Here is a 23,312-nt window from a genome sequence, read left to right on the forward strand (position 1 = left end):
TTTGGGGAAATCAGTAAAATCTCTGTCAGAAATATTGTAGACCAGCAGAAATCTCTATTCTGAGATTTTGATATCCCTGAGAATTTGTGTGTCCTCCCTCCAGCCCCAGCAATCAGTTTTACTGAATTATACTTAATATTATGCCTCTGCTCCCATTGAATCTTGTTATAAGATAGAGCCTTATAAATTTTTATTGGAAGTGGGGTCTGTCTTGTGGGTGTTACAATGTCCTCTTTATGAAGACTCTTGGGAGAAGTGTCTCTCTGGTTTTAATACCACAAATGACTGTACTTCCACACAACTTTGGGTTTTTACTTCATGTATATAGTTAGTCATGTAGCTGATCATGTTTTCTTCCTCTTTATGGCCACAGACATATTTTCTTTGACCCACACAATTTTTTTTATATATACGTTGAGTTCTGGAATACATGTGTAGAACATGCAGGTTTGTTACCTAGGTATATATGTGCCATGGTGGTTTGCTGAACCCATCAACCTGTCATCTACATTAGGTATTTTTCCTAATGCTATCCCTTCCCTATCCACCCACCACACGACAGGCCCCAGTGTGTTATGTTTCTCTCCCTGTGTCCATGTGTTCTCATTGTTCAACTCCCACTTATGAGAGAGAACATGCAGTGTTTGATTTTCTGTTCATGTGTTAGTTGGCTGAGAATGATGGTTTCCAGCTTTATCCATGTCCCTGCGAAGGACATGAACTCATTTTATATGGCTGCATAGTATTCCATAGTGTATGTGTGACACATTTTTTTTTTTTATCCAGTCTATCATTGATGGGAACTTGGGTTGGTTCCAAGTGTCTGCTATTGAACAGTGCTATAGTAAATATATGTGACATGTGTGTTTACAGTAGAACTATAGTAACTAAAACAGCATGTTACTGGTACTAAAACAGATAAATAGACCAATGAAACAGAACAGAGGCCTCAGAGGAAACGCCACATATCTATAACCATCTGATCTTTGACAAACCTGAAAAAAACAAGCAATGAGGAAAGGATTCCATATTTAATAAATGGAGTTGGGAAAACTGGCTAGCCATATGCAGAAAACTGAAACTGGACCTCTTCCTTATACCTTATACAAAAATTAACTCAAGGTGGATCAAAGACTTAAACATAAGACCTAACACCATAAAAACCCTAGAAGACAACCTAGGCAATACCATTCAGGATATAGGCCTGGGCAAAGACTTCATGACTAAAACACCAAAAGGAATGGCAACAAAAGCCAGAATTGACAAATGGGATCTAATTAAATGAAAGAGCTTCTGTACAGCAAAAGAAACTATCATAAGAGTGAACAGGCAACCTATAGAATGGGAGAAAAATTTTGCAATCTATCTATCTGACGAAGGGCTAATATCTGGAATCTACAAGGAACTTAAACAGTTTTTTTTTTTTTTCTTTTTTAACAAATGCTGAGAAGATTGTGTTTGAATTATCAGCATCTATTGAAAAGTCAGATCTGGTAACGCTGAACTCATGTCTCTATGACACCCATGGGATTCAATAAAGTATTGCCATTTTTCTTAAAATAGAACAGGCACTCCTCAGTTTTACTTTTTTATTTTACCTACTTGGCCCCTGTAGATGTTTAACTGTAAGCACCTTGGCTTAGAAAGCAATTTGTTACCCACCTCTAGAAAACGTGCAGACTTTTATTTGCATTTGTGTACTAATCTTATTCCTGAGCTTATTTTATTTTTTTCTTGAATTATCTTTCCTTCATTCTATTTCCTTTGCCCACTTATATTAATTTTCCATTGTTGATTCATCTTGGGATGTTGTGTGCTTTTTCATAAATTGCTTTAGGTCCTTTTAGAAAGAAGCAAGGTATATTAAATATATAAATATTAAAATTAAGGGAATGACTTTATTCTTCCAGATCATTTTATTTTTATTTTTTGCCTAGTAAATTTAAAGTGATTTCTGCTTTTTCTCTGACCTATTTTCAAGTCTACTTGATTCTAGTATGATTCAGAGCTCTGCTATTCTTTGTTTTCTTTCTTTCTTGTCTTTTCTCTGTGTTTTTTTTTTTTTTTNTTTTTTTTTTTTTTTCCTAATTCTCTGTAGAGACACTTAGAAAACATGAGACATTCAAAACATAAACTTGTTTTGTATCTAAGGTTGGTTGACGCTCCATGATTTTGCATTAAGAACTGAAGAGTTAAGTAATTTCATATACTGTTTGAGATTTCCATATTTCCTTCAGAAATATGAAGACACAACTAGACCCAGTTAGCCCTTAGATGTGTTTGTGTCTAGTTTGTCACATCTTTTCCCTGTCTGCCCTCATTGCCTCCATGACGCTGAGGCTGAATGCTGCTTGTCTGGTTTTCCTTGATTTTCTTCATCTGCATCCCATTATTATTTAATGCCATGTTGGTCCACCACCCCAGCTGATCTTGCTGTCAAAGCATGTCCTACTCTTTGGCAGGCACCGGATTGACTTTTCTTTAATGTCCATCTTAGGGTTGCAGGCTTCCTTGGCAGAAGTGTCATGGATATGTGTGTGAGTGTGTAAGTTAAAAGAACACTAGGATCATTCATTCACCAAATGCTTACTGAGCACCTGCTCTGTGGCAAGAACTGTTCTGGTGTGGGGGATAGAGCAGAAATAAAATAGGCAAAGATATGTGCCCTACTGGAGTTTACATTCTAGTGGGAGGTGGTAAGTGCTATAAAGAAAAATAATACCAAAAGGCTTTCTCTTTAATTTGAGGCTGATAGGTTAGACCTTGCTGCCAAGGTTTTTTCTGGGGGACAGAGATCTAAATTAATTGAGGAGTGAGGATTGAGCCATACAGCTGTCTGGGAAAGAGCATAGCGGACCAAGGGGCAGCAATGAGAGTAAAGTCCCCAAGGAGAAAACATACTGGATTTAGTGTTCAAAGTGGCTTTTATTTCAAATACTGCCTTGCCTAGTGGTGTGAACTGTTACCTTCTGGACAATGTCTGAGAACTTGTCTCCAAAATGCTGATTCTACATAGGAGAAGGACCATGCCTTACTAGTTTCTACCCAGTGTCAAGTCTGGTCCTTGGCTCTTGGTAAGCATTTGGTAAATACTCGTGCAGTTAAAAGATGGACACAACAATGCTTTTAAAAGATTATAGAGCATCTTGACCAGGTGCGGTGGCTCACACCTTTAATCTCAGCACTTTGGGAGGCCGAGGCAGGTGGATCACCTGAGGTCAGGAGTTTGAGACCAGTCTGGCCAACATGGTGAAACCTTGTCTCTACTAAGAATACAAAAGTGGACAGGCATGGTGGCATGTGCCTGTAATCCCAGCTACTCAGGAGGCTGAAAGACGAGAATAACTTGAACCCAGGAGGTGGAGGTTGCAGTGAGCCCAGAGCATTCCACTTCAGCCTGGGCAACAGAGTAGGACTCTGTCTCCGAAAAAAGAAAAAAGAAAAAGAAAAAAAAAGAAAGCATCTCAAAAGCAGGATCTTAGCTAATTGAATCTTAGCTAATATAGTCCCAGAGATTAATGGCAAGGAAGATGCCTAGCCCTGAAACATGTGCCCAAGGAATTTCTCTTCAATGATGATTCCATATTTTCTACTCTTAGCAAGACACATCTACACATCGAACTGGGAATTATTATGACCAGGAAAGGGATTACTATGACCTTTGACTGTTTCCTCTTGAGGGCATTAGTGTCATTGATTGGAAGACAGTCCTCTAAATTCAGCTAAATATTGGTCATCCTCTAGAAGGACAATGAGACTGTAGGAACCAGACTAACTGCAGGGATTGTGTCTTAGTTGTTGTATTAATTTTTTCCCATTGATGTATCCCAACCTCTAATATAGTACCTGTGAGCTCAGAGTAAGGGCTCAGTACATATTTGGTAAAGAGTGAATAAAATCAAAGGATGTATTTTTAAGCTTTAACAGAAGACAGTTTTGGAGTCACCCTGGAAAGACATCCTTTCTGCCTCTTTCCTTCCCAAGAAGTACACACTAGAGCTAGAGGAGATTGAAAAGCTAAAAAGTGGCATGAAGTCCAGACCTAATGATGATGTCTTATTTGCTTAACTCATTTAGTTATTATCTTTATTCACAGATGGGGAAATGAGGTCAGAGCTAGTAAGTGGCAGAACCAAGTAGTTTGACTGCAGGGGTTGTATTTTTAACTCCTGCAGTGTGTTGCATACAGAGAAGGATAACTAGTAGTTATAAAAACAGAAGTATGAAAATAATTCATTCACTAAGTGGCTAAATGGATTTTGTTAGTGGCATTAGTGACTGATGATCTTTCCTGGTGAAAATCACTTCTTTCACATGGAACAGGTTTCAGATGGAGAGAAAGGTCTACTCCATAACTCGTGCTTCTCTGGCTTTCTTATGGTCTCTTCCAAGACTTTGCCATGATTCAGTTTCTTGAGATTTTATTTCAGATTTTCTAAAAGCCATGGGGGAACCCCTTCATAACAGGAATTCTAGTTTTGATTCAGATAACATGTGGATATTTACTAACTACCATGTTCCCAATCCCACATGCTTCATAGCCTAAGAGCCGTTTCCACATTTAATGATGTGCTGGTCACATTCTCTCCCATCAGCCTCAACTCCTTCCTTTTTTTCTATATCATGAAAAAATTCTTGTTCTTGAACAATTAGGTTTTCCTCTGCTTATTTTCAGTGTAGGTAGAATGAACTCAATTATTACTATGCTCTTGCTGAAGAACAAAATTAAAGCTGGAAGAAAGCTTTGAGAATTTGTAACAGCAGTCTGTTGGGTTCAGCATTACTGGAACCCTACACTTTCCTTTCATTTGTGTGCTTTCAAATGAGGGGAACATTGTGATTTTTGTCGATGGTGTCAGTGTAGATGGCAGAGATAAGCAGTTATCCTGGCCAGAGTTCTGGTGAAGATGAAAATGGTTGTGTTTTCTCATGACTTTATTTTTTCCAGAGCTGACTCTATGGCAATATCACTCTGACAAATATTGGCTGGCCATGGAATATTTTAAAGAGCAAGGGTTTCATGAATGTTCTGTCTATTACCATGGCTGAGGTATCAAAACACAATATTCTCCACACATTTCCTCGAGCACTCATGGATGGATTCCAGTATGATGTTTTATGTCAGCTCTTAGACCACAGGAAGAATTTAAAATAAATGATTACTGAAGACACAATACAGAAGAAGAATTGAGTAGAATATTTTATACCATTTTTCTCTTTTTGCATGGTAATATCATGCTCAGAGTGGTGACAAAGACTGAGTGCAAAAGGGCTTTGCAAAAATTTATGTTTTCAGATGCTCGTTGTGAACATGATGGCAATGACAATCATATGTAACATCTGCTTGGCTTGTGATCTCTATCCTTACGTAAGGCAAGAGCAGACACTGATGATGTTCAAAGACAAACCCACCACAGACATCCCAAAGACGTCTATAATTTTCCCCCCTTCTCTAGATATACTTCTCACATGATTATGATTAATGAGAATAAATAATATTCTCATTAATCATAATAAGTGTGAGTAGACAAAGGAAGCATTTTGAGAGATGGCTTTTTGCACAGGAACTACTTGGTCAAAGATTCTTCTACAGTACCTCCTCTATCTATGAACAAAGCAGGATGGCCTGGATGTAATTAAGGATTTCAGTTATAGTGCTGTTTTATAGGAGTTCCCTTTGTGATGCCATGTTCGTATCAGGCTCTGGTGACCAAGGTAGTGGTAGCCGTGATGATAATGTTGTTTATAATAATGGCTATAGTGTTTTCAGTGCTTGCTCTTCAGGTTCTGTGTGAAGTGCATATAAGCATTAATCCATGCATTGTCCACAACAGCCTGTGAAGTTCAGACTGTTCTTATGCACGTTTTGCAGATGAGGACACTGAAGCTTAGAGGGCTAATGAGAAATGGAAAGAGCTTGGATTTGAGGCTAGTGCTCTCTGATTCCAGAGCCTGGTCTCTGATACCTCATTCTCACCACATCCTTCCTAGAAGTAGGAAACTCTTACTTGGACCATTACACGGCCTGTTGCCTTTCCCTGCTTTCCTCCTGTTTCCTCTTTAGCTCTTTTTTCCTAGCATGCACGTCTTCATTGAAGGTCCACCATCCCTATTTCTTTGCCTGGCTTAAACCTCTCAATCTTCAGGACTTTTTTTTACCCTGGAGTCTCTCCTTTGAATTCTCATAATATTTTGTTCTTATCTTAATCAAAACTCTGTGCAGTTTGTAGTCAGCTACTTAAGTATTTCAGGGATTCTTAACCTATAGTCTGAGCAGTCAATTGAGTTTTTTTGTGTCTATGCCTGTGTGAATTTTCTCTGGAGTCTGTAGTTGCCATATGAGTCTCAGAAAAGTATTTGAGCAAAACGATTAAGGTATTATTGTTTATAGGATTCCCCACTCTCTCATAAGTAATGAGCACTCAGAGGAAAGGAGCATATCTTATTTATGCATATTTCCCTGGATGGATATAAGAGTATAATATTTTTGGAGTGTTTAGTTGAATGAATGTAGTTACTAGTTAGACAAGGAGGTGGTATAGCCTGTGGCTTAAGAACATAGGATCTGGATTCCAGCTGTGCCTTGGGTTGAATTCCTTCTTTGCAAACTTTTTCTCTAGTGATACAGTCTCTCAAAGTCTTATTGGTAAAAGGGATACTATAATAATATTAAAGGTAGAAGGTTGTTATTGAAGATTAAAATAAGGTAATGCATGTGAAATGCTTAGCATGGGAATACATAGTATACCTTCCATAATTAGCTGCTATTATAATTATTACTTGAGAACCTTTTGAAAGAGGGCAAAGAATGAGGTTCTCATGATCTTCCTAGTGACTGTTGCAGAGAAACAAAAACCTGCAAAGCAAAAATTGTTTGCATGCTGCTTTCGAGTCTTAAAGACTGATAACCAATGTGCTCTCATTACCCATGGTGCCAGGTGCAAGGCAGCCACCTCCCTAAAATGTTTTTCTTGGGCATTTCCATTCCCTGTGGCCTTGACCCTGGGCAGACAGTGGCTCAGGCCCCCCAGACAGACACCCAGAATGCCAGCTAATGGAAATTTTGTGATACTCTGCCCCCGAGGATTTGGACATATGTTGTTTTGTGTTTAAATCAACAGAAATAAGTGCAGCTGTAGCCACCCCCTCTGCATAATCATCTAAGTAGCCTGTTTCTTCACATGCTCATGGAGCCCTCAAGTGCTGGGCCCATCACTTGCCAACCTCTCTGTGCATCACAAATGAGTACAGTAGGTCAGATGAAAGGCAGAGGCTGGTCGGGTATCACTGCTGATTTACACAGCAATGACGAATAGTTACACATAGATCAAGACATAAAAGTTATTTATAATACCCTGGTCACTGGGGTCACATTAGCAAGAAGGAACCTTTAGAAAGATGCTTTAGTTGGATACTTCTGAACTGTGGCTCATTAATGTGTACCAACTATAGAAAAGGTAGTTTAAAATCTCTTTATAGAAAATATGTTATGAGCTGGATTTTATTGATGTAGGAGGAATATTGTTGACTTATACTTTTCTCATAGGTTTCTTTTAAGTACGTACTGTTTCTTTTTGTTATTGGGAACCATGACCTAGGCTCAGCCACTTGCAAATTTTCTTTCTTTGGTAAATATTAAAGATGGGTAGCACCTTTTTTTTCATAATCACCATAAACTGGGAACAGCCTGAATGTCTTCATACTAGTGAAAGGATAAATAAGCTGTGGTTCATCCATACAATGGATTACTAATTAGTGCTAGAAAAGAACAAGTTACTGATACCTGTAGCAACATGGATGAACACCAAATGCACTTGCTAAGGGACAAAAATCAGACTCTAAGGCCTAAACACTATATGATTCCATTTATATGACATCCTCGAAAAGGCAAAACATATGAACAGAAAACTCATAGGTGGTTTCTGGGAATTGGAGATGGCGGCTGTTTTGACTACAAAGGAATAGCATCAAAGAGTATTTTGAGGTGATGGAACTGTTCTGTATCTTGATTGTGGTGGTGGTGACATGGCTTTGTGCATTTCAAAACTCAAACAGGAGGTGAATTTTTATGTATATAAATAAAAGAATTAAAAAGGAAATGATAGCGTTTACCCAATATGCTCACATGCTCACAAAGAAATGTTGCTTTGAAAGGGTAATATATGTCATTTAAATTCCATAAATTTAATTTAAACCTCTGATGAACTGCTATAGTGCAGTGCTTTTTGGGAAATCCTAAAGGAAATACTGATCCATGCACTCAGTTATGTAATCATCTCTTTTGGCAAACATATACAAACAATTTTAAGGTTATAATTATATTATGGGACCTAAGAGGAAAAAGAGGCATCTAGGTGGGATCAAGGAAGATTGCTAAGACAGTGAGGAAGGTTTGTCAAGGAATAATCTTAAAAAATAGGTAGATTTTTGAAGTATTTTTTAGTAAACATAAATTGAAATACAATATTCCCACAGAAAAGTATGCACATCTCACATGCACTGCCCAATGAATTTTCACCAGATAACCAGCAGCCAATCTCTGAGATAGAGCATCACTAGCACCCTTGTGCCTCCTCCTAGTCAACCCCCCTTCTGAGTATAATCACTATCCTGACTTCTAACACCATGGATTAATCATGTCTGAGTTTATTTAACTCCATACAAATGAAATCATACAGCATGTACTCTCACATATGGATTTTTTTTGCTTAACGTTATGTATATGAAAGTCATCCCTTGTTTGTCTGTAGCAGTTGATTCTCATAGAATATTCTTTAGTATGATTATGTCACCCTTTATCCATTCTACTGTTGATGGGCATTTGGCTTGCCTATATTTCTGCACTATTATGAGCAGTGTTGCAATGAACATTATTGCTATATGCTTTTTGGTGAACACACATATAAATTTATGTCTGGTATGCACTAAGAAATGGGATTATTAGGTTGTGAGGCATGCATATGTTCAGCTTTTTGTAGATACTGCAAACCATTTTCCAAAAGTCTTTCTATGAATTTACACCCTCAGCAGCATCTGAGTGTTCCAATTGCTCTGTTCCTCACCAACATTTGGTAATACATCTCCCTTTCATTTCACTGAAGAATACTTAGTGTTTTTTGATAGGGATGGTGCATGAAGAGTACTCCAGGCAAGAGAACACCCTAAGCAAGAGTGTACAGCTAAGTTAGAGAATGAGTAAGTTGTTTATATTTGTTTGAATCATTACAATAGATAAGTCCAGAAAGATAAGTTGGTGCTTGATTGCTAGTCTTAATAAAATATTTAAAAAAATTCAATCATTGTATCATGATGAACCATTAATATTGTGACAATAGTTGCCTGAAAACATCGAAATTATGCTTTAGGAAGGGTTATCTAGTAGTAGGTGTATAATGTTTTGGGGGGAGTTGTCAGAACAACTTAGTAGTCCAGGCCAGAGTTTAACTGTGTCAGAATATCTGTGAGGACGGAGATGGTGGCTGATAGATAAGATGTGGTAAGTGACTGTTCCGTGGAGGGTTAAGGGGAAGGAAGAGTAAGAGATACCTCTGACCCTGGTGGTACCTTAGCCAATTATGTCAAAATTCACTACTATTTTTCTTAATACCTTTAAAGAGTAATTTATACTTGCTGTCTCTATTTCTTTCTTCCCTACATGCCTTATTTTTAAACTTTTTCATTACTAACAATATTCAATATTATTATCATTAAATATATCATATGCATAGAAACTAATACCTGTCTGTTTAGTAAAGACCAATAAAATGAAAAACCATGTGCCCACTATCCATCTTAGAAAAAAGGCACCCGGGTGGGGCACAGTGGCTCATGCCTATAATTCCAGCACTTTGGGAGGCTGAGGTGGGTGGATCATGGGGTGATGAGATTGAGACCGTCCTGGCCAGCATGGTAAAATCCCATCTCTACTAAAGTACAAAATATAAGCCAAGGTGGTGGCACATGCCTGTAGTCCCAGCTACTCAGGAGGCTGAAGCAGGGGAATTACTTGAACCCGGGAGGCGGAGGCTGCTGTGAGCAGAGATCATGCTACTGCACATCAGCCTGGTGACAGAGAAAGACTCTGTCTCATAAATAAATAAATAGAAGCCTCTGGAAGCCTCGTCTTTGAGGTATTCTCCTCTTATACTGCTTACCGAGTTAACTATCATTCTTTTTGTTCTAATCACTCCCTTGATTTTCATTATAGTTTTGGCATCTATGGCTACATCGTTAAACTATACATTGAACTTTAAATAAATGAGGTCATATGGCAGGATTCTATGTGACTTCTTTTTTCATTCCACATCTGTCTTGATTTTATCCATGTGGAGACATATCACTCATGTTCACTGATGTGTAGTGATGCATTGTGCTAATATTATTCCTCAGTTTATTTATTTTATAAATACATATGTACATTTTATTGCACTTTAGGTTCTGGGGTACATGTGCAGAACATTCAGGATTGTTGCATAGGTACATACATGGCAATGTGGTTTGCTGCCTCCATCCCCGCATCACCTACATCTGGCATTTTTCCCCATGTCATCCCTCCCCAACCTCCCTACCCCACACTGTCCCTTCCCTATTTTCCCCCAACAGACCCCAGTGTGTGATGCTCTGCTCCCTGTGTCTATGTATTCTCATTGTGCAATACCCACCTATGAGTGAGAACATGCGGTGTTTAATTTTCTGTTTTTGTGTCAGTTTGCTGAGAATGATAGTTTCCAGGTTCATCCATGTCCCTACAAGGGACACAAACTCATTGTTTTTTATGGCTGCATAGTATTCCATGGTGTATATGTGCCACATTTTCCTTGTCCAGTCTGTCATCAATGGGCATTTGGGTTGGTTCCAGGTCTTTGCTATTGTAAACAATACTGCAATGAACGTATGTGTGCATGTGTCTTTATAATTGAACAATTTATAATCCTTTGGATATATACTCAGTAATGGGATTGCTGGGTCAAATGGTATTTCTATTTCTAGGTCCTTGAGGAATTGCCACACTGTCTTCCACAACGGTTGAACTAATTTACATTCCCACCAACAGTATAAAAGTGTTCCTATTTCTCCACATCCTCTCCAGCATCTGTTGTCTCCAGATTTTTTAATGATCACCATTCTAACTGGCGTGAGATGGTATCTCAATGTGGTTTTGATTTGCATTTCTCTAATGAACAGTGATGAGCATTTTTTCATATGTTTGTTTGTCTCATATATGTCTTCTTTTGAAAAATGTCTGTTCATGTCTTTCGCTGACTTTTAAATGGGTTTGTTTTTTTCTTTTAAATCTGTTTTAATTCTTTGTAGCTTCTGGATATTAGCCCTTTGTCAGATGGGTAGATTGCAAAAATTTTTTCCCATTCTCTTGGTTGCCAGTTCACTCTAATGATTGTTTCTTTTGCTGTGCATAAGCTCTGGAGTTTAATTAGATCCCATTTGTCTGTTTTGGCTTTTGTTGCCAGTGCTTTTGGTGTTTTAGTCATGAAGTCCTTGCCTATGCCTATGTCCTGAATGGTTTTTCCTAGGCTTTCTTCTAGGGTTTTATGGTGTTAGGTCTTATGTTTAAGTCTTTAATCCATCTGGAGTTAATTTTAGTGTAAGGTGTCAGGAAGGTGTCCAGTTTCTGCTTTCTGCACGTGGCTAGCCAATTTTCCCAATACCATTTATTAAACAGGGAATCCTCAGTTTATTGATCTCTTCCCTCTTTATTTATTTACTTGTTTATTTATTTATTTTCAGACGTAGCCTTGCTCTTGTCACCCAGGCTGGATTGCAGTGGTGCGACCTGGGTTCACTGCAACCTCCACCACCTCCCTGGTGTATACCTTATAACTCATTGGTATTTAACTTCTTTATTAACATATATTTATTATTATAGCTTTCTAAACTGACAATTTCCTTTTTTTTTCTTCTTTGCTTATGGGAAATGGAAGCAATTTTTAAATGCTCATTGCATTGCATTTAAAAATTGCTTCCATTTCCCATAAGCAAACAAGAAAAACAAAGGAAAATGAAAAGAAAAAAAGAAAGCACATCTTTTTGAAATTAGTTTAGAAAGCTATAATAATAAATACACGTTAATAAAGAAGTTAAATACCAATGAGTTATAAGGTATACATATTTGAAATATACATTTTATACTATTGTTGATACTTTGATATTAATTTAGGTTTAAGAGTTATGGAAAATGCTAAAATGATAGGGCCTTTTGACCTCTAAAATGAAAATTTAAAACATTTAAAGTATATTTAGTTAGCACATAGCTCTCTCATAACTTTGTGTAAGGATATTTTTTTTTTCAAGTACAACACAAAACCTGCTCACGAGTCCCAAAGCATTATAAAGCTGGCTCCATCTAGTGTATGAAGTACTATATAGCTAGCACTGGAGGAAAAAAAAACTGTGCTAGGAATCTCTTTTGGTACTTCATTATGAAATTAGATAACCAAAACAAAACTGGACTGTAAGCTAAATTTTTGTTCCAGGAGATAACCCAGGCCAGAGTGACCTTCACAGCATTAGAGGAGAGGTCTTTATATATTGAAGCATCAACCTCTAGCATGCCTGACATTTTATTCTGACAGCCTTGTTTTGTTTTTTGTTTTTTCCCTGGGCAGAGGTCTTATTTACAGGCACTATCAACAAACACAGCGTGTCACTTCCATTGTGATATTCTCACTCCAACTTGGCCAGCTTCCCACTTTTCCTGTATGGAATCATATCTAAGAGTCATGCTCACTTCTCACAGTTAGTGAGAGATTAGGGCTGAGCTCACTTACTATGATTTCAGAACTCTACATGGTTTTCTTTATCAGACTGAAATTCTTTGTAGCTATTAACCTCTCATCACAATAGAGTGGGCCACTATTTTGGGGCTCTGTTTAATCTTGTTTTCACTGAAGGTTTCTAGCACATTCTTTATGTCTCTCAATCAATGTTTCCTGAATTTTAGCTATTCTCATGCTAACTTCATTACTTTTGTTTGCAAAAACCACATGGAACTTAAAATATTATATGTTTTAAAGAAATGTTATAATACATGGAATATAATACACAAATGGAAATATGTATTAAAATCAATGCAATGAAACTGAAAGAAAATTGTTAGGTTCTTGCTAGGTATATTGTCTGGACTGGCGGGTGTCTGAGGTCTCAGTTTTATTGGGAACAAAGGGCAAGTGTTGAGAGATTGAAGACATATTAGCATCAAACAGAGACTTCCCTTAGATGAAAGAAATTTGAAAGGGCCCTTCTCACTGTGTAATTCCATGGTTATTTAATGTGAAGTCTATCTGTCTTGATTTGAGATCATCTTGTATTCCATACTTTGGGAAACCTTGTTTAAGATTTACCATGTTTCTCAAAGGAAGCCAATCATTTCCCCCCAAATTTCCAAAGACTTTGTTTCCCCTTCAAAGCCTTTTTGAATAATCATTTCCTTTTTTGAGAACTTTCTTCTTCTATTAATAAGAATAAATTGTGTTGATATGTTGGGTTACTTTTTTTCTTTCTTGTAATCTCATATTTTCTTAGTCTCTTTTCTAACCAGATTAAGTTATTTGAGGACAAACATTGTTTCTTTCTAATAAATGCCATTAATTGAATTCATGCTTGGTGTAAATATTTAAGTAAGTCTGCTTCATTCTTTCTCTCTCTCTCTTTTTTTTTTTTCTTCTTAAGTCAGATCATGGTTAGAGGGGGCCAAGAAAAAGCATTATGGTCAATTAATTAATTATTTAACCTATTGATGAATAGTTATTGAGTGCCTTCTCTGTGTGTGGAATTGTATGTGGTGAAAGAATGAGGTAGTAAACTAAACAGACATAGTTCATGCCTTTAGGGAATTCAGAATCTAGTGTGGGGTACAGACAAGTAAAGAGGCAACTCTTGTCCAAGGTTCTAATTTTAGAATTAGTTTGCTTTTGTGCTCATTGTGTAGATTACAAAAACTTGGAACAGAGAACCATTGAGAGGAAAGTGTGGGCTCTGGAGTTTCAAACTCCAGATCTGTGGCACATTAACTTCTTGATTTTGGGCAAGATACCCATCTCACTCCCTGCCCCTCAGTTTGTTTCTTTAAATAAAAAAAGATTTATTTAATAATAAACATGAGGTATGATATGCAAATCTGATGTGCAGTTATCAGTGTGACAATATGATAAATAATTCTTCATGTCCTTTCTCTCCTCCCTCCTCTTTTTTTCACATAAGGCAGAGACATGATCTCATCCTTTTTTTTACAAATTTTCCAATTTCTTGCCCAGAACACTAAGAAATGAAAATGCAATGATCCTAGATCAAGTGTAGAAACCAAACATCTTTGTAATGGTAATATCATTGTGGATGGTGTTTACAGGTTGCAAATGCATGCAATTTTCACATTGTTTGTTTAAATTAATAAATAATTTGAGCATTAAGAGTTACCCCAAAACATTTTCCTCTTAATAATCATTATATGCCATTTATATATCTCAAGCCTGTTGAACAGTGCCTGGGACATAGTAGGTACTCAATAAATATTTCTTTAGTGAATGAATGGATTTTAATAATTTTGACTCTTTCTGCTTTTATTCATGATTTTGTTAATATCCTTTAAAAATGAGCCAATATTATTTGATATTAGGAGGAAGATATGCTTGAATTAGGGTTTATGTTATCGTCTATATCTGTATTACCAGACTTACTTGTAATATCTGGCAAGTAATTAATACATAGTAAATGTTAAGGGGAGAATTTAGTAGCTTTTTCAGGCATTTCTTTTTTTGAGAACACGTGACAATTTTTTAAGTAAGGATTTAATTTTTCTTTTATACTATTTCATGGTACTATTCCTTGGAATTATACAGACTATTAATTTAAAATATTGGTTATTTGAGTATTTTACTATCAACATTAATATACACTTTGATTATAAGTAAGACTCCCTAGAGTGTCAATTAGATGCAGAAACTAATGTGTATTGAGTTTATTATGATTGATTAGAGTTTATTATGATTAATCAACAGACAGGAAGGATTTTTGTGCAAATATTATTTTTCTCATTTTAAATCCTGTTTGCTCAGCATAACTGACACAGGATGTCATTAGTACGAGAGTTAAGTTTTGAGATTCTTTAAAAGTTTGGAAAATTTGACTGTTAGCACAAATTTAACATAAGGTGATTTATTTAGCATAAAGAGGTTTGATTTTTTATAGTTTTACTTATTTAAATACATGACTTCCTATGTGATTCCTGGGTATGTTTACATAGAAAAATATAAATTAAAATTATAGTTGGTACACTGAATAAGAGCAGAAGGTTTCCTAGAGCAGAATTTGGTTTATAGCTAAGGCAACCACTGAAAAGGCATAGTTTGTTGTCTACTATTAGAAGTTGCAGATACCACCAATATTTAGTCTTTGGTTATGCAGTATGAATATATTAGTCATAAATTTATCTATACCTTTCCTGAATGAACTTACATGTATTTTGAATATTTACTACCTCTTAAGATATCAAAATTCAAAACTACCTTAAGCATTGTCTTCAAATAATAACTTTTATTTGCCCTAGAACTTAAAGTTCTTTGAGGCTCTAAAGGTTGACTTTTCATTACCTAACAGTTTTGAAATAGAGTCCTCATTTTTTGTGTTGCATTCATTGAATGCTATTTTTCTTCTTTCATATTAAGTACTTTTCATACTTTATCTCATTTAATCATAATATTAGCTTATGCAATAAGTAGTATTAATATTCCCATTTTATAGATGCAGATCTTAAGACTCATAAGTTGAATGCCTTACCTAGAGTAAAGCTAGGATATGAAGGGTAGTGTGTGTATCTGCATTGAATCACCACACTATCCTGTCTCCAGTTGGACAAATGGTGCCGAGTTTATATCCATAGGAGTGACATATTTATTAAATAGTAGACCGCTCAGAAGTTTGCTGCCCACAGGTTGAAACCACTGCCCTGGATCCTTGCCACATCTTATACAAATTGGAGTTTTTGCATATCAGTGACTTCCATACTACCTTCCACAGTAGCATCATTGTCTGCAAAAAACAGTGTCTCCCTACCTTCTGCTCACTTCTTGGAATACAAACATTTAATTTCTATGAATAGACTACAAAATCTAGATGACAGAGTATCCCTGTTTTCTTTATATCAATCCCTTCTTTTAGCTTCTCTTTGGACCAGAAAGGACTTAGATGGACCATGGAACTGCTGATGTCCTGGGATCTCCTAATAAGATAAAATCAAGGGACGGGTGGGTTCATCTCAGCAGCTGTCAGCTTAGCTAAGGTAGTCCACGGAGGCCATTTCTACAACTGAATTGCATGTTGCTTTATAATATTGTAATATCTTTACTCCTGCTTGGAAGAAGAAACTGATATTGTAATGAAGATGATGGTGGTGCACTCCTGTTTCAATCCACAACACCCTTAAAAGATAGGCAGAGACATTTATATTCTTATTGTCCTTCAATATATTTCATAACTTAAAAAAAGTTACCAACAGTCAAAAAGATGTCCACATTTTTCTTTTTAAATGAGTGAAATGTTAACCCATAAATTGAGAGAAAAACACCGTGATTTTCAGATCCTGATGTGGACAATTTTATTTATTGTAAAGTCATTTTGTGAATAATTTTGCCCCCCACACTGGCGACAGCCTTATCTTTTCCTGTTAATTTACCTTACAAGATAGTAAATCGCATTTTTACTAAATTTCTCATTTTAAAATATTATTAAAGCAGCATAATCTCATCAGTGTGTTCTCTCCAACTTCGTGTTGTCTCACCTACTCCGTTTATATTATAGATTGTAGTTTTCTTATTGCAAATACTGGCTGCCATTTATAGATAACCAAGAAAGGCCTCTAAATAAACTTTAATGCAGGAACAAGTATTTCTTTTGAAATGAACCCTGAGAGAATATCAGAGAGTTTAAGGTAAGGGATTAATCTGTTGTATTAATTATTATATTAAATGAAAGAGTCAAACTAATATTTTATATATTTTTCTTCATTAATTGACTAAAAATCCACTTTAGACAGAATTTGAGATGCCTCTTTGTAGATTATATGTTTATCCCCAGGACAGATTCTTTGAAACAGTTTTTAAAAACATTTCATTTTTCCTTCCGGATGTTTGTATAAGCATCTTAACAGTTCTTTAATAATGTTGGGCTGCCTCCCAGTCAGGTTTGCATGGGGTCACCTTAGTCTCTTCTTCATTTTCCTTTTAACCTGGAAGGGTTTCTTTGGGTGCCAGGTACAATGAACTGTCTTTGAGAGGATGCTGTAACATCACTGTTACAGGCAGATCTGTTCTTGGTAGGAGAAAAAAATAGAAACAGGATGAAAGAGATAAACGTGAGTGCTACTGCACAGTTATTTCTGCAAGTAGGTAGTCATTAAAAATTTTCTTCAGTCATGCTGTGACGATTTCAAATTAGAACTGCTGGACCAGTTTCTTGAAAATTTGTACCCCAATATTTTATCCATGAAAGTGAGCTGTATTCAGCCACTAAAAGCCTGCAAATAAAGAGTACACAGTTGTATATTCCATTTATGCCTATTGACTTTCTTCATAATTAAATGCCATCCTCGAATTATACTTCAAAGATCCTTCCTTACCTGATCTTTTTTCATTTTTGTCATTCATCTATTCTTTCCTTCTACCTATCCATCTGTCCATCCATCCAGCAAATATTTGAGTACTTACTATATATCAGGCACTGAGTACAAGGTAAGTACGAAGGACCCTGCCCTTAAGAACACAAGAAAAATAGATAAAAGGATTACAAGTTGGATTAAGGGCTATTAAAGCAAGAAGCTTGCTGCAAGAGCACAAAACAAAAGTAAATGTTTCTGCTTTAGGAAGGATGATATGTGAAGACCTCTCTGAGGGAGAAAGGTAAGACCTGCAAAACTTCATCTGCCAGATCAGGAGGGGCCAACTCAGGGAAGGAATCTCAGAGGAGGAAGAAGAGGGCTCTAGCATTCTGTCCTCCCTGCACACTCTTCCCATGGGCGTGTGCACGTGAGTCTTGGGTTTCTCTGAAGTGAACCCCTGGAAAGCAGAGCCTCTTGCATCTTCATCCTTATCTTCCCCGTGGCACTGAGATCAGTGCATCTCACACACCCAATGGGCAAACCAATACATGTTTGGATTGAAGGGCCTTTCGGTGGCATATGACTTTTCCCAGAATGTGAATGTAATGGCATGTGGAGAAGAGATGTATGCGTTACTGTTGAAAGTACTTTGTGGGTTTCGTTACTACTTTGATGAAACTCTTTAATTACCCCACAATAAGGCTTTCATTGAACATTCCACATGGATATTTTAAAAAATTAAAATGTATGAGTAACTTCTTCCTTCAACGAATAAAATGAACTTCCATTCTTGAGTATTTTCCTGCCACTCTTAAGAGAACATTTACATAGATAATATTATATATAGCTATATATATTATAATGTTATATTATGTATTAGTGGTTTCTATACTTGACTTCACTTTAGAACCATATGAGAATCATTTTTAAAAAACAGAGAATTCCAAACCTGCAGAATCTCACTCACTCATCTGTTTGGGGAAAGATCCTTGACCTTAATACTTTTTAAATCTCCTGAATTTATTTTAAGGAGGTGGGGTAAGGAGAAGGCTTCTCAGGTGTTTCTGATAGAAAGACAGGTTTGGAAACCATTGGCTAGGATCAAAATGAAACATTTCAGGACCAAGTAGATGCTTCCTAAATTGTGTGTAGTTCATGGGCCAATATAGGATCTGGCACATAGTAAGCTCTCAAGTGTTAACTATTATGGGGTTGGTGAGTAGAAGCATGAGTTTACTGAAAAGAACAATGACTATCAAAAGAAAGAACACAAGAAAATATGGTGTGCTTGGGGTGGGCAATAAAATATTTACTGCCTAAATAAAATAAAATTCTGAGCTGTGATAAAACAGTAGCATGACTTTTCTTTGGCTAAGTTTTAGACAGAATAACAAGTGAAATTCCTTATCTCTTCCCTAACCCATTCAAAGTAGTGATTGAATTTTTCCTTCCAAAAAGATTCTGAAACCTAGTTTAGCCTCCAACGAAAAAGCTGGCTGTCACTTGGATGGTTGATTATTTTAAATCCCATTTTAGTTAAGGCTCAGCTTTTAAAGGGTCAGTAAGAATTCTGATGACTGTAGTTGATTTACTACAATTTAGGGCAAAGAGTAGTACTTATTATTTCAGAAGTGTTGGAGTACAGGTGATGTTTTTATTCACATTCTGTGCTTAATTTTTTGATATTATTTTTTCCTCCTCAACTCCACTACAGATTCTCATTTTGTGTTTAAACTTGGGTCTCTCTCTCTCTTTCCCTCTGTATGTATGTGTGTTCATATGCATATACATATATATACAAACTTAAGAAATACATCTGAATAGTACAAATGTACCCAAGACAGTTGCTTACACATTACATTGATTCATTTTAAAGGTATTCATCAACCCATAGACTATATTCTACTAGGTTCTAGGGATACAATAGTAAACCAAACAGACATGGTTCTTGACATCCCGAAGACATGTGTTGGTCAATTTGGATGATGACTTGAGGCGTAGTACTTTAGTGCTGGGAAATGCATGTAACATTTTGTATATGGTGGTATGTGTTCATATTTAAGGCAAGCTTTGGTCCATTTGCTGGTGGGCATTTCATTGCTGTATCCAAGATTGCCTGCAAACTGTAATGTAAGCTAGATATTTCTAAAGTACTTGTATAAATTATAAATGGAAGTGTTTCTTGGGGTGGTAGATTGTCCAGCATAAAAAAGTCAGGTGATATTATTGGCTGAACCTACCACGGGAACATTTGGCACCACATTGTGCCCCCTTTGGGAATGGTTGGAATGGATACCATTGGTTTTGTGGTCAACATTTGAGAACTCATGGAGGGTGCAGATTTTCCCGTGTGTGAGCATGTAATAAATCAGAGTTTCAGTTCTAAAATGTACCCAAGTGCCTTGTAGCTTTACTTGGCTCTAAATAGTGTGTAAGGTGAGAGAGAGAATCTGGCTTGAACTTTATTTTATTCCCTTAAAATTTATTTTTAAGAGATGGGGTCTCACTGTGTTGCCCAGGCTGGTCTTGGACTCCTGGGCTTAAGCAATCCTCCCACCTCAGCCTCCTCTAAGTAACTAGGACTACAGGCATGTGCCACTGTCCCTGAGATGATTTTTTAGAAAATAATCCCTTAAAGTTTCTGATATGGTTATTCCCTATTCTTTCTTTTTTTTCTTGCTCTTCCACTTTCTTGATCTCTCTTTCTCTTTCTCTTTCTTTCTTTCTTTCTTTCTTTCTTTCTTTCTTTCTTTCTTTCTTTCTTTCTTTCTTTCTTTCTGTACTCTGTCCCATTTCCCTTAGTTCTCTAGATTGGTCAATATTAACCCAGGAAAGATAGCACTAGCCACGATTGTAACTGTAAGAGCTATTTAAAAAATTGAGCATATGTAATACATCAGAGATGATGCTGAACACATTACTTGTTATCTGTTTCAGTTCCAACAATAACCTATGGGTAGTCACTTATCATTTCTTCTTTCTCAGATGAAAGAACTGGGACCCAGGAAGTTTAGTAAATATGTACAAAGTCATGTAATTAGTAATTGGTGGGATTTGAACCTGGATAAGCCAACATCGGAATCCATGTTCTTGATTTTCATGCCAAACTGTGCTAGAGGCAGAAGAGAGGTGGGATAGGTTAGTAAGAGAAATAGTGTAGCATCTTAGTCATCTATTTACCCAGTACCCAGCACAGTACCTGGCATATAGAAAGTGTTCAATTACTGCTGTTGAAGAATTTTCTCCTCTAATCCTATTTATTGGTCCTTATTTTATGAGCAAGCTGCCCACTTTCCTCCACTTTGCACCTCTCCCCTTCCCATGAGCTATCATGACCTCCTACCAGGACTACTGCGGTAGCTAGCTCTGCCAGTCTTCCAGTTGGCTGTCAACATAGCAGCCAGTGAGATCTTTCTAAAAACTCAAATCTGAGCTCATCACTCCCCTGCTTGCCATCTCTCAGTGGTTTCTTGTTCGTCTTGAAACAGAATCAGTGACCTTTCCCTAGCCTACCAGATCTTTCATTGTCTGGCCCTGGTTACTGTGTAGGTCTCATGGGCACCATGTTTTTCCCTCATTCTATGCCCTTCAGTGATTGTGAGTCTGCCTGCCAACTTTTCACCTCATGGTTTTTACACATGTTGTTACTGCTACTTGGAAAGCTTTTCTACTACACTTCTCCTCACCCCAACTCAGATCTCAGACCAGAAGTTCCTCCCTAAGGAAAGCCTTTTCTAACACCTAAATTTTAACTTTTTCACCTCTCTGCAGCAGTTATGACATTTATCATTATATATTTATGTGATTATTTAATATGTGTTTCCCACTAGACTGTAAACTCCATGAATTTACACAATGCCTGGGACACAGGCGGTGTTCCATAAATATTTATTGAACAAAAGAAAGAAAGAATGAATAAAATGAGCAGAGAATAAACAGAACCAGAATAGTTTGGCTGAGACTCCTGGCTAGATATTTCCTAGTATTAGAAGGAAGTTAAAAAAAAAAAAAAAGATAATTTCATTATATCATGTAATTTAAGTTTGATTATGGCTGAAAGAGGTTGCTTTATTTTCCAACAATATATTTTGGAGATCAACGTAGGCACAGAGAGGTGAAGTAATTTGCCCAGAGTATGCAGCTAATCAGTATCAGATGTCTTTGTTGTGACCTTTGAAGTGTGTGTAGGGAGAAACATATATACAATATTTTCATAACTCTGCAGGGCATCTTTGGTGTGCTGAGTCCTGTAGAAGCTGAATAAATATTTGATAATATTGATGTTGTCATGTCTGCATTTTAAAGTGTTTTTTGAGAACATGTATTGCTGTTTTTTCTTTTTGTCTACCAATGTGTTCAGAATTGGATTGGACGACAATCTAAGAATAAACAGTTTATGGCCTAAAGATTTGTGTGTCCTGAAAGATGGTGGCTATAGAAGCAGTTTGTGTTTTACTTCCACCAGAACCAGGCAAGGGCAACCCTCCTAATGTTCTTGGGGTCTGAGGATAAGGAATGCTGTTTTGGATCTCTAGCTTGTCAGCAAGGACGGTATATGCAGTTATCAAGCTCCAAAAATGCCTGTACACAGATGCAAAACGCCTAGAGCTGTGTGATGAGTTGATATCCGAAATCTCCCAAACTGAGAAGAGACACAAGCAGTTCCACAATCCTCCCTCCTAGATTCTGTGACTCCGTTAAGTGTTAAAAATTCCCTGGCATGTGAAATTACCTCTCCTTTTAAGTTCTCTAATAATGTGCAGCTTCTGCAAGCCTCAGCCAGCACCCAAGCTGGGTAAGACTAAATAAGCTTCTGGAGGTGCTTGCCTGACTGCTGGACTGCCTCCCTGGCCGTGCCTGGGTCCTGGAGTAGCCCCTTTTGTGGTGTGAGGCAGCATTTTTGTCCTGCAGGTACAGTAGGTACTGGATTAAACAGGTCTGCTATTGCAGACAGACACCAGGCACCGTTCTAGCACAGAGCTGTGTTTGGATTGGAGTTTCCAGGGCCTTATCAGGAGCCACCCCTAGTGACACAGGCAGTGCCAGAACTAACTTTGACTTTCACTCTTCGCCAAGGGCTTGCAGAACACCTTAAAGGAAAAAAGATGGAGGCGCTTAGAGTTCAGATGTTCATGCCATGCTCCTTTGAAAGCTTATATCTGTAAGTGAAGTTTTATTCTGGAAATAATCCCGGGACCACTTAATAGGAGCAGTTTTTTGTTTTTTATTTTTTTTAATGGGGAGGATAGAGGAAAAGAAGGTTTTATTGGGAGTTAAAAATACTGAAGCTGTTACTTCTGACTGTGCCTTTAATCAGCTTCAGCTATAACCTCTGGTAGGTGGCTATGACAAGGATAACAACTAATTTGGGGGTGGAGGTGGGGGTGGGAGATAGAAATGCTAGCCCAATATCTTTGCCCTCTCCTTTAAAATGGAATGCTGGTCTTAAGTTAATAATGACAAAAATACCCCGACTGCTTGAAAAATCTGACTTAGAGCAGAGCTTGATTTATGATTGCAAGATAGACTGCAGCCCAGCTTTGCTATGAATAAAACAGGATTTTCTTCAGGAAAACAGTGTGCTTAATACAGTAGTAACATTTGTCAAAACTCTCCCATTGTAAACACTTTGAATTTTTGGTTTCTCCTTTTTTTTTTTTTTTTTTTTTTTTTTTTTTTTTTTTTTTTTTTTTTTTTTTTTTTTTTT

At 36.9% G+C, this 23,312-nt stretch overlaps 1 protein-coding gene across 11 annotated transcripts in view; it reads left to right on the forward strand.

Annotated features, from left to right (window-relative positions):
- The window catches only part of MITF (melanocyte inducing transcription factor), a 222,923-nt gene that overhangs the window by 103,518 nt on the left and 96,093 nt on the right, over positions 1–23,312 (forward strand). For 2 of the 11 annotated variants that reach the window (XM_017542789.2, XM_017542791.2), the window contains exon 1: positions 22,650–22,766. The exons of the other annotated variants lie outside the window; for them this stretch is intronic. In XM_017542789.2, the coding sequence (XP_017398278.1) occupies positions 22,711–22,766 (56 nt within the window). In that variant the 5' untranslated portion in view covers positions 22,650–22,710. Of the gene's footprint in view, positions 1–22,649; positions 22,767–23,312 lie in introns of those variants that run through there. 11 annotated transcript variants of the gene reach the window in all.

The sequence above is a fragment of the Cebus imitator genome, unplaced genomic scaffold, assembly GCF_001604975.1.
Source record: "Cebus imitator isolate Cc_AM_T3 unplaced genomic scaffold, Cebus_imitator-1.0 Scaffold147, whole genome shotgun sequence".
NCBI classification, from domain to species: domain Eukaryota; kingdom Metazoa; phylum Chordata; class Mammalia; order Primates; family Cebidae; genus Cebus; species Cebus imitator.